Below are 12,756 nucleotides of genomic sequence, written 5' to 3' on the forward strand. Positions count from 1 at the left end.
TTCAGATCCTTGTGTGAAGCACAGAGCTTTTAGTATGTGTTGACTGGCTGATCATTTGGATTTCCTCATGATCCTCACAGGGGATATTCAATTGTCTTTTGATGAGGCTGTAGAATTTTACTTTCTTGCAGTCATCACTAATAGTTCAGAGTTAAATGAGACTGCCCCAACATATTGACCTTTGCAGTTCACAGAGAAAGTGAGTATAAAGCAGTAGAATCAGTAGATTGAAACACTTGAAGAGGTCAATTTCACCTTACAACAATTCACAGCTCAGTTCCAGAATTAACAAGGAGTTCCACACCAAACACTTTCTTCTGCTACCTACAAAGGCAGTGTGCTCCTTTGTTGTCCCTGTGGAATAATTGGCCAACTCAGCTCTTCCAGAGCATTGATGGTATTCTAACAGTACAGATGGTCTTAGAGATAAGAGAGTTACAACCACTGTAATAGTTACTGTCCTCTGATTATAACAATTCAGTTAGATGGTCTAAATTACTGGGTGTGACAGTAAGAGCCTAACTAGATATAAACTATAACATACATTTTGGCAAGTAGTCCTTACTGTTTCCGGTAAATCTGTAGGGAGCTATAGTTTCTTAACGCATTCAGAAAATTTAAGATGGCCCTTTAAGCTTAAGAGGGAGTTCTTTAACAAAACTGGGGACCATTAACACACAGAATTATTATTATTATTTAATTTGAGAAGCAGTAATATGTGACTGCAAAATGGCACAAAAGAACTGTCCAGATGCACATGTGGTTGGCACTTTTAAAAAGAGGCACATTAAAAGTCAGATCAAGAAAATTGTTTCTGGCAAATTAAGCTATTTAACCCTTTCAGACTTTTTACTGTTTTGCTAGATGTAAGTATACAGATTCTTACAACTATCATAGTTTATTATAAACTCCAAAATGAACTTTTTGAACATATGTAAACTTTTTGAACACTTTATTTCAACTGCATCTGTGGCTTTTTGTTATAATTGTTATTCTCTGATCTGAGCTAGGTAAACTGTCACATAAGACATTTTTCAGCTTGAGAGGAAACAGACATTTAATAGACAATCTGCAAAGACTATCAGCACAGTTCTGGTGAAATTAGCTTTGACTGTCTACACTTTTAAGTGTGGTCAAAAAATGATGTTAGGAGCCTGTTTTTCAATTCTGCTAGGCACAAAAAATTAGAGAAGTTAGTATTCAGTTGTTCCTTACTAGATTACAAATAGAATGAAAATTAGATTCAAAGGGTATCTACAATTACTTTTCATAAACACACACTTAAGTCTCACTTGCTAAATTAAAATGTTGGTACGTTGACTTAGATAGTGACAATACAACCTAGTCAATTATCAGTATTACATAATTTTACTGAAAACTTATATTAAAAGCAGCAGCCTAACTAACCACAAGAAAGTCTAATATTTTGGAGGTTGACTGGCAACTCTGAGTAATAACCCATGTCATTCCTGGACAGTATGACCTGCAATTCTGCTTGAACAAACAGTATTCTAGAGTGCTTAAAGAAATGAAAGTTGTCAGTAATTTTTTTCCTGCCATGCAGAGTAAAGTGTTAGAAATCAAAAGTTTGAGAAATGCTAAATATTTATTTGAAGTTTATGTAAATTTAATCTTATATCCATGCTCAGTTTCAGACTCTGGAATTCGGATCAAAATGCAGTATGAAAATAAAAATGCTAGGGTCACAGCTGCATGCATCTACTCTGCAGATATACAACACTGCTGAAAATAAGCTATGCCAAAAATCAAATTATAATGTGCAAAGCTTGTCAAACTTTTCTTACGAATGCTATTTACTCTGCAGTTTTTAAATCTCATTGGATTAACCTTCATACTCACTCAATATATTTAAAGCTGCAAGTGACAAAAATTCCCCCCAAAACGGTCAAGGGAGGCAATGAGGAGAAAGGGAAAATGGCCTTCAAATCATCTAATGCATTTCAACACAAATATCTATTCAGAACATCACAAAGTTGTGCTGCCCAGATGTTAGTTCTGAATGAAATTGATTATTCTTAAACAAAGATGCTATTCATTTAACAGCTTAAATAAATACACAGTATATATGTATATAGTATATGTAAGTAAATATGTATACAGTGTATATGTAAATAAATACACAGTATACTTAAATAATAACTGAAACTTATTTTAATAATAAATTATTAAATTAAACTTCTATTTTATTGCTTGTAGAAGTACTTTTCTCTCTCTTTTTTTTTTTTTTTTTTTTTTTTGAAAGAGAGAGATAAAGAAAGAGGAGAAATTGAAATTGTCTTTTAAACTTACATGAAAATGTAATGTTGTTGCAACTTACCCTTGCATCTGTAACCTTGAATTCCCGTAAAATATACTGTGGCATGTTGTACTCTGCCATTGGATCCACCACAAAATACTGATATCTGGCTGAACGCTCTGCAGGCCAATACTGGTGGCATTTTTCCTACAAAACAGAAAAGCAAAATACATTTCCAATTACACATCACCACTAAGATAAAATGTTTCTCACTCCTGGAAAGGGCCTTTATTGACAGGAATATGAACAGTTCAATATGAGCACTAAGATCCACATCTAGAATAAAAAGATGATCCTTCAATATTGCACCGCATAGAGGTTCTCTCTGGTCACTGTACCTCTGAACTTGTTTATACGTTTGCTTAGCTCCATTTTTTATCAATGACAAGAGCTATCCCTCACCTAATTTTGAATACCGAACGGAATTTAAATCTTGGGGACATCTATAGTTTTATTCCTTCTTCCCTGCTGAAACAATTCTCAAGAATCTTTTCATCTCTATATTCACTGTCCTGGATCATCTCTATTTCCCAAATACATGATCTGACTCAGATTTTACTTATCACAAATCAGCTTCATCTTGATGTATTCTTGTCCAGATAGGAAACTGCTCCATTCTTTCCATTACTTAAAGCAGCACCTGAATGAGTTTAATACTGCAAACAAGCTGCTGAAACTTCAAAGTCCAACACAAAGAGCACACATAAAACATTCAACCATTCAGATCTTAAAAATACTGTACTTTCTTTTTACAAAAATCAGATGCTGCAAAAGAGAAGTTTCCAAATATGAAATCCCCATTATTCAATAAATAGCAATGATCTCTATGCTTTCTTTGGAATATCAACATACAAACTGAGTTGTCAAATTTCAGTGTGTCACACAACAAAATATTACGTCCAAGTTTATAGACGGCACCACATCTACAGATTATACCTTACACCTGGTGAATATCAATGCTGCTTAGTTCCAATGGAGAAGGAACCTATTTAGTCGGTTATCTTTTGACAACACCATAACAATGAAACATTTTAGAATGAAAACTTAGTAATTATAATGAACAATTAGTAAAGGAATACTATACCAATACTTACTCTGCCCATTTCTCGTAGCTTAGTGAGCATGACCACAATTGTAGAATTATGCTCCCAGAGCATTCTCCAGAAATCTTCAGTGGTTTCTGCCAATGGACCCTGTGTAGCTATGTAAGCTTTTTGTTGTCTGTTGTAGAAATAAATAAATATTTTAATCAAAAAAGTGAATTGATACTTATGTTTATGTTTATATGTAAACATTATATAGAGGAAAACATATACTATTAATAATAAACATATTTAAACCTTATTATGGCTGTTTAATCAAACTATGGCTTTATTTTTGGAACTTTGTGAAGGAAATTACTCTGTTAATATTATGATGTATGTCTTTATTGTTATTATTTACATTTTAATGTAACTGTAATAGATCATTTTTGTGTGCTGTAAAAAGTACTTAAGAAACATTTAGTTGTGTTTCTTCATTTTGTAGAAATAACTTGTACAATCTATTAAGATTAGGAATTATAATATCAAACTGTTTCTTTATTAATGCCTCCTCAACAGTCTGATGCCTCCAACAAAAGTAATGAGGGAAGAAAATTCAGGAATGAAGTACACTGCATTTCCAGGCCTTAATCTCCTGCTAGTGGAAATTACTACCTAGATATTAAAAGCTTCTGCATCAGGAACTTTATAAAGACAATGACCAGTTATGTTGTTCTTGCCTGGTTCAGTCAACAGAAAAACTTTGTAGTTGATGCTAGAAAAAAACTGGTTTCAGATAAGAGCAGAGGCTCATAAAATGCTCTCTGTCGATACAGATACTCAGGTACACCTAAATTGCCTTAGGGAAATAGCACTGCTACTCCTTCATTACTTTTCTAATGAGCTGGATAAGTCAGTGCTGTTAAGTCTTCTCATGAAGATGGTAGTGGGCTACACAACTATTTATACATATGTATATATACATATATATATAAATAAACACAAATTTACGTATAAAATGATGGGCCTCATTGTAATCAGTGATCCAATATCATAGGTTTTCACCTTGACACAGGAATTTTATCTCCTGGATGTTACTTCTGTGTGTCTTTTTTTAGAAACATGTTTAGCAAAATAGTTCTGAAGAAACAGATGTTCCATATCATGAATGTGCCTAAACCCTCACATAAATATACTGAGAGTTCTCAATTGTTTAAAGATAGGCAAAACTATAACGTTAAGACTCCATGCCACTTACACAATTTTCCTGTATTATATGGGTGAAAATCTAAAACCTTTAATAATATTTAAACAAACAAACAAAAAAGCAAACAAAAACCAAACAGGACATGTACAGATAATAAGAAGTACTAAATTTCAGTAGCAAATTTTGCTATTTTCAGTATTAATACATACATAATTTTGTAAACTTTTAAAGCAGTCCACATGAGAACACATTAGTACCTGTATCCATCAATGAAACTGGCATTAATATAATCAGACCCTTCTACTCCTCGGATTGGCTGCAAGCATACCCTTGTAGACTCATATGGCATAATATTGACGAGGCGATTCTTGAATTTATTACAAGGAAGATTGGCACTGATGAATCTTGAAGTATGAGCCTTAGAGCTAGCAAGACGCTGTTGAAAATTAATAAAATAATTAAGACCAGGTATAGTAAAAACTAATGTCATTATCAGATCTGATAATCTCTTCTCATTGACCATTAACAAATCATTTCAATTTCAGATTTTACTTTCCCATATTCTGTTGCATTAACTAAATATTTGTAAAGTTTCTATTAACAACTTATAAAACTTTAAAACATGGTATAATAATGCATGTGGACAAATTTGATTTTTACACTATTACACTAACACACATTTCAAGCTATTCAAACAATAAAGAAACAGCAGGGTTAAAATACCCTTGTCAAACCATTATTGCCGGGAGACTAACAGAAGATAAATTATTGCATTTTACAAAGAAGCGTCTTCCAAATTTAAAATTTTAGCCTGATGTTATGTTAGCTTTTGATTACTGGAAACACCTGTTGGACATAGCAGAATTAAGTGTTACACAATTTGATGTTGGTTCCCCACAAGATAAAATTCCAGTACCTTAAATTCCAGCTCCATTCCTGTGACATTCTCTCCTGTTTCTATCTGTGTCAGCTTCTGAATATATGCATATAGGTTTCTGGCTGGCACTTCGGTATTTCCACATGTCACTGCTTCCAGCAGTGCATCGTGGATAAAGATGTATTGGTCCTCAGTCTGAACCATGTAATTCCTCTGCGCTCTCATTAGAGTTACGTGGCCATAAATATCTACAGTCTTTTCATGCTTTATTCTCTCTAACATCGCATCTATTACAATGAAACAGCCAGTCCTGCCGACTCCAGCACTGAAAGAAATGAACACAGGAGGAAAAACATGAAGGACTATTTCATGCATTGTGCTTGTTTTTATGGCATTCAAGTTTTAAAATTTCATAACACTGATTTGACAGAACATTTTTCTGCATATTAACACTAGCTTTTATGAAAAAGGTCAGTGCCATGAAATATATGAAGTTCTTTAACTCCCATTACAAGCAATTGAGAATGTAGAATGATTTAGCATAAGGTCTTTGCATCTTGCAATTTCAGGCTTGACTGTGATAGAAATAAAACACATTGAAACATGTTTTAGAAATGTATGTTCTTAACAATTAAATTTACTGGAGGTGATGAACACTCTAAGAATTCAGCCTTTTCTGCAGTATCATTTGCAGCTCATTACACATGCCGTTGCTATCCTGTTTACTGATATGAATCTATTGGCAAATAAGAACATTACACCAAATGAGTCTTGTGCTTTGGAGGTAACTTTCTATCACTCCTCCAACTCTGTCAATGAGGCTTCCATTAACACAGTTTGGTCTTCGCTTTCACCACTCCAGGCAATGACATTATTCTTTGCGAAGCAGAGTGATGCTTGTTTAGCTATGCTAGCAACACTATTTCATATTTCAAAAGACAGATCATAAAAGGACTAAAATATAATTAATAAAAAAGCTTTACATCACAGCATTGAATTAATGTCCAAGCTGGGTATTTATCTCCAGGCAAAGTTAGTACCTGCTCAGAGATTCTGAATTAAGTCAGTCTGGGAAGGAGTTGTGACTTCACACACATCTTGTTGAGAACAAAGAAACTTCTCTGCACAGCAAGTGGTTCTTGAGGAACATCTCTGAGCTAGAAAGTTGCTTTCCCCTCTTTAGTGGGATTTGAGGGTAAATGAGAAAGGTTTGGGCCAATTACTGTGAGTTTGGCACAGGAATTAACTCTTATCAGGAAATACTCAGCTGGATCCAAGAGAATTAAGCCTGTCTTAGTAACAGGCCTACTTAATAGCAATTTATTTTTATGATATCTGCTGTCAAACCTGTCAGATTGTCTAGGATTTTCAGTCATTAACTCCTTATTTAAATAGGTATGTCTACCTATATATATGTGGATAGGTTACCTTTAATAACATCTGAGGTCGTTATTGAATCAGGACAGGAAAAACAGACTTACAGTTCTTACATTAATGTGACTAATATTAATTGTATTTGATCATTCATTACACATTTGATATAACATAACAGGAATGATGTAGAAGAATATAAAAGAAAAAGAATACAAAATATACAGGACCAGAAAATATACTGAAGATGTAAACAAGCAATTTAAGTGCTAAATGGAAGCAAATTTCTTAAAGTCTCCAGAAGAATTATTTTAATGGAGATATCTGGACATCAATTAAACTGAATGAAATCTTTGAATGGATAAAAATCTTTTTGCAGCCAAGTATGTGATTCAATTCTATGATGCTTTGCTTAAACTTTTTGCATACATGTAGCTATATAAAATACAAGTGCAAAGTAGAATGTATACCATTTTTATATCCACGATTGCATCAGTTCTGTGACAATGAATACTAGTTCCTGGCCTTCTATGTGTTTAATTCTTTTCAGTTAATGATGTTAAATGTAGAATGTAGTTTATTAAGCAACAGTTCATAAACTCTCTAGACACTCATATTTTCTAAGTTAAAGATATTTAAGAACACCATAACACTTTTTTTTTTTTTTTTTTTTTTTTGTAAAAACAGATAAAAATGATTATACTCCAGCTTCTAGTGGTCAAGGTAACAAGGATCTTCTCACAGTTCCTATAATTTTACGAAATGTTAAATATTGTAAGTCTGTCGTGAAATCAATAATTAAGGGCAAACTTTTAATTCTTTCTGGACACTCAAAGAATCTGTGCCAGTCAGTTGGTAAACTAGTTGTATTTACTTATAAATCACAGAATCACAGAATCACAGAATAGTCTAGGTTGGAAGAGACCTCCAAGATCACCGAGTTGAAACTCTGACCTAACACTAACAAGTCCTCCACTAAACCATATCCCTAAGCTCTACATCTAAACGTCTTTTAAAGACCTCCAGGGATGGTGACCCAACCACTTCCCTGGGCAGCCTATTCCAGTGACTAACAACTCTTTCAGTAAAGAAGTTCTTCCTAGTATCCAACCTAAACCTCCCCTGGTGCAACTTTAACCCATTCTCCCTCGTCCTGTCACTGGACACGTGGGAGAAGAGACCCCCCAACTCACTACAGCCTCCTTTAAGGTACCTATTGAGAGTGATAAGGTCGCCCCTGAGCCTTCTCTTTTCCAGGCTGAACAATCCCAGCTCCCTCAGCCACTCCTCATAAGACTTGTTCTCCAGACCCTTCACCAGCTTCGTTGCCCTTCTCAGGACTTGCTCAAGCACCTTGATGTCCTTCCTGTAGTGAGGGGCCCAAAACTGAACACAGTACTCAAGGTGCGGCCTCACCAGAGCTGAGTACAGGGGGACAATCACTTCCCTGGACCTGCTGGCCATGCTGTTTCTTATGCAAGCCAGGATGCTGCTGGCCTTCTTGGCTGCCTGAGCACACATCTGGCTCATATTCAGCTGACTGTCAACCACTACTCCCAGGTCCTTCTCTGACAGGCAGCTTTCTAACCACACATCTCGAGCCTGTAGCGCTGTTTGGGGTTGTTGTGCCCCAGGTGCAGGACCCCGCACTTGGCCTTGTTGAACTTCATACCGTTGGCCTCAGCCCATCGGTCCAGCTTATCCAGATCCTCCTGCAGAGCCTTCCAACCCTTGAGCAGATCGACACACGCACCTAACTTGGTGTCGTCTGCAAACTTGCTGAGGGCACACTCGATCCCCTCGTCCAGATCATCGATGAAGCTGTTAAAGAGGACTGGCCCCAGCACTGAGCCCTGGGGGACTCCACTAGTGACCGTCCTCCAATAAAAAATCAAAGAGAAGGACAGAGAAGACATTTTAGTCTCATATGAGCTTAGTCTTGTTTCTAAGATTCCTTATTTATATACTGTTAATCATTTATTCTTGCTACCAGTTACTGTCCCCAGAAGCAGACCCATTTAAACAGCTGAGGACTTCTTCTAACAGACCAAACACATAAATCTCAACTTCTTAGATGCCACTCTGACAAGAATTAATCAATATTCTGAGCTTAAAAAAACTTAAGCTCAGTCAATGATTTTGATCGGTGGGAGTTGGAAAGAAAGAAAATATACAGGCAAGTGAAACAATAATTCTCCTAGCTAAATGATTTCCTTTACCATGTATAACAAAAGCTCTGCATTCTAGAAAACTTTAGTGGCCTTTTAGTTGGTAATAACCATAGGGAAATAATTGTACATCCAGATCTACATTCAATTTGAAGAAAATATTAAAAAACTATTTATTTTCTGCAAATGATATTTCAGCTGATGAGACTAGTTTCACAAATTAACTCTACAGTTCTCTACAATTGTTATGATTTTCTTGCCCTGTGTTACTGTCAGAATTTTTTTACAAAAATAATTACAGTTAGTGATAGGTATTATCATGTTTACAAGCTGAAAACCTAAGCAATCTATTAAACAGGCAATCTGACTAGGAAATTGTTTTTGCTTGAAATGTTAGCATTTAAAGTATTACAACATTTGTTTTCAATTTATAAAAACATGACTGGCTCAGTCTCTTGAGCTGAAACATGCTTAATGTCCTGTGATGCAATACATCTGCAATTCACAAAAGGAAAAATTCAGAGGCATAGAGGAGCCATTCCACATTAAAGTCACTGTATGGATGTGTTAAAGGTTGGACTTTGTGATTAATTTGTAGCTGTTTAAATGATGACCCTTTACTGATAGTTCAGTGATTTGGCAAAGGAACGCAGTCTAATTGCCAGTATTCACTGGCTATTTAATTGGAAGCTAAGACAACAAAATATGGACCAAAATCATTTAGGACATTTTTGACTCATGTCAGTAGGAAAAAATAAAAAAAATATAATAATAATAATAATAATAATAATATATTTTCATATTGAATGAAGCTTGCATTTATTAACTGAAAGTACATAAAATTGGTTGTGATATGGGAAACATTTAGAAATGCCTGGATTTTTTTTTTTTTTTTTTTGAGGAACTTCACATGATTAATTAGGTTCCAATCCCACAGAAACTCTGTAGTAGTTCTGATAAGGGCAATATTTAGTTTATTTTTCCCCTTATCCTGTTAGGAAATTAGGACACAGTTTAAAACCACTCTTCTGTACAGGAAGCAGAAAAAAGGTTATGAAACCATTAAACATCCATTTGAGGGGATAAATCTGGCTGCAATAACATAAAGGCCTTCTACAAAGAGGTACATTTAAATTTCACTTTAGAACAGATACTGGTCAGTAAGAATTCTCATACTGGCTTATGAAAGAGCTTTGAGAATTGCTCTGCAAGTGCACAATAACTTTATTTTCTTATTCCTTCCCTTCACGTCCTTTCCCTTCCCTTTTTCTCTATAGTTACAACATAATACTAGCAATCAAGTAATGTATACAGCACTTTTCTAGGCACAATGCTTCACCAAACAAGATTACTTTAGCCATTGTTTTCTTCACCTCTATGCTATGCATGGAGAGGACCATATTTGTTACTGAAGGTACATAAGGCTTTTTAAAATGAACAGGGGAGGAAAGAAAAAATCAGAAAATTGGACGATTCCATTACAAGTACATAAAGCTCAGTTTAGAGATTCCCCAGAGTTTTCTTAGGCAGCTGGCAAAAGGATAGGAGGCTCACAAATCAAAAGACAGCCTTAGATCTTCCTGCCTTTACTAAGCTCTATGAAGATTTTCCTTTTGGTTTCTGTGTTCTCAGAATTCTACCAATACTAAAAGTTCTTTTAATATAACTGTCCCAGATTTGAGCATAACCTTTATTTATTTATTTATTTATTTATTTATTCTGTGGTATGGGATTGCAGAGTGTAATAATGTTCAGGAAGTAAATCTGTTCTTCATCTAATCCTGAGGTCAACTCTGGAGAGATCAAGGACAAGACACAGTTTGTATCAGATTTTTAACAAACTTTTGAGTATTAAATCACATAGAATCAAAGCTCATAGATTTTGATTATTTAAATGCACATGCTAAAGTTGTTTACAAATAAAGTTTTATATTGCATAAAATAATAATAATTAAAACAACAACAACAACTTTAATATATAATTTTAAAACTGGAGTTTTCCAGATAAGTTAAAAATGTAGCATTAGCAATGTTCAACTGAACAAAAATAAGTTTTAGGAACTGCTTCTAGCAGGGATATTTATTTCCAGCAGTTCAAATCCTCTCATGTAACTTTATATCCAGGTCTGTCATGAACCAGAACTCTACCAAAATGCAGAAGGCTTCCTACATAGCTCCAAAGAAATATGAAAGTTCTGGAAGTGCATAATATAAAAAGCAATTCCACTGACTAAAAGCTGACTAGTGTTAGAAATAATTTATGAGTTAGCACTGGAGGAAGATGTACCATGTTGTAAAAGGAAAATGTCTAAGATCACAGATATTACAGCCGCAAGGAAACTTCTGAGCACAATTTTTCAGTCATTTACCTTAAGTTACATTTTTGCATTGCAATTAGCTTTAGAAGGTTTCTGAATCACTAATGGCAGGGATTTATCTTTATTTATTGTCTGACTCATTGATTCACTCACAACTCTGTTAAACTACCGTTTACTGAAGAATTCTAGAAATTCTGTCATGACTACAATCCAGAAGCCATTTTGCATGTCAAAGGGCTGTCCTTGCACTTCCTCCACAATGGGCAGTGTGACTCACATCAGAATGGACAGAGAGCTCATAAGGGTGAAGAAAACACATCAAAGATACAGTATGATACAGTATGGAGGGGAGGATAATCAAACTATATCAACTCAGCTTGGAGCAGAGATGACTTGGGAGAAAGGGAAATAAGGCAGCAACTGTATAAAATCATGTATTATATGGAGGATGTAAATAGGAAATGACTGTTCATTTTTTCATTGTAACACAAGAAGTAGGATCGTGAAATGAAATGATGAAACATAGAATTTAAAACAAACAGGAGGTACTTTCTATACAGCACAGAATTAAATTATGAAACTCATTGTTGCAGAATACTATGGACACCAAAAATAAATTCTTGAAGAAAAGGTTCCAGTAAGGGTTATTAAACAACCAGGTACACATGAAATTTCTCCAGAAATCGTTATATTAGACTTTGCTTTAATTAGGATAGGCACTCTAAAAACATTATTCAAAACATGTTCTAGGAAATATTATACTTGCTCTCTAAATTTTATGTCACAGTCCCACAAACTAAAAGAAAGAACAATCTTTCCCTGCACTTCTCTGTCTGCTACAAAGACCATCTAGACCTTTTCCTTTCAATCAATATTTCATCCCTGACACTCTTAGTAGCTATGTGTACTGGGTCTGGCTGGGATGTTAACTTTCCCCGCAGCAGCCCATACAGTGCTGTGCTCTGCACTTGTAGCTAGAACAGCAGTGGTATCACACTAGTGTTGTGTCTGCTGCTGAGAAGGGCTGGCACAGCATCAGAATTTCTCTAACCCTCCTAGGGGGTGGACAAAAAAAAGTGAGAAAGAAACATCACCAGGGCAGCTGACCTAAACTAACCAAAGGGATATTCCATACCATATGATGTCCCACTCAGCAATAAAAGGTGGAAAAAGGAAGAAGAGGGGAGGGGTGGGCTCTCATTGCAAAAACGTCTGTCCTCCTCCCAAACACCGGCTATGTGCGTTGAGGCCCTGCTACAAGGATGTGGTCAAGCATCGCTCATTTGTGGGAAGTAGAGAGTAATTTCTTTCCTCTGCACTTCCACATAGCCTTTATTTGTTTTGTTTTGTTCTTCCCTTTCCCCCTCCCTCTTCCCCTTTCCCTTTCTTTCCCTTTAGTTGAATTGTTTAATTAATAATTATTTCTTTATTAATCTTTTTTTTTTTTTTCTTTAATCAAATTATCTATATCTCAAC

The 12,756-nt window shown here is 35.1% G+C and overlaps 1 protein-coding gene across 40 annotated transcripts in view; it reads right to left on the minus strand.

Moving 5' to 3' along the window:
- PTPRD (protein tyrosine phosphatase receptor type D) overlaps positions 1-12,756 on the minus strand; it is a 510,118-nt gene that overhangs the window by 17,025 nt on the left and 480,337 nt on the right. For all 40 annotated transcript variants that reach the window (XM_035309873.1, XM_035309872.1, XM_035309868.1 and 37 more), the window contains 4 exons: positions 5,463-5,748; positions 4,804-4,982; positions 3,412-3,538; positions 2,339-2,464 (listed from right to left, as the gene is read on the minus strand). In XM_035309873.1, coding sequence (XP_035165764.1) covers positions 2,339-2,464; positions 3,412-3,538; positions 4,804-4,982; positions 5,463-5,748 — 718 coding nt within the window. The remainder of the gene's footprint in view (positions 1-2,338; positions 2,465-3,411; positions 3,539-4,803; positions 4,983-5,462; positions 5,749-12,756) is intronic.

Source organism: Oxyura jamaicensis, chromosome Z (assembly GCF_011077185.1).
Source record: "Oxyura jamaicensis isolate SHBP4307 breed ruddy duck chromosome Z, BPBGC_Ojam_1.0, whole genome shotgun sequence".
NCBI classification, from domain to species: domain Eukaryota; kingdom Metazoa; phylum Chordata; class Aves; order Anseriformes; family Anatidae; genus Oxyura; species Oxyura jamaicensis.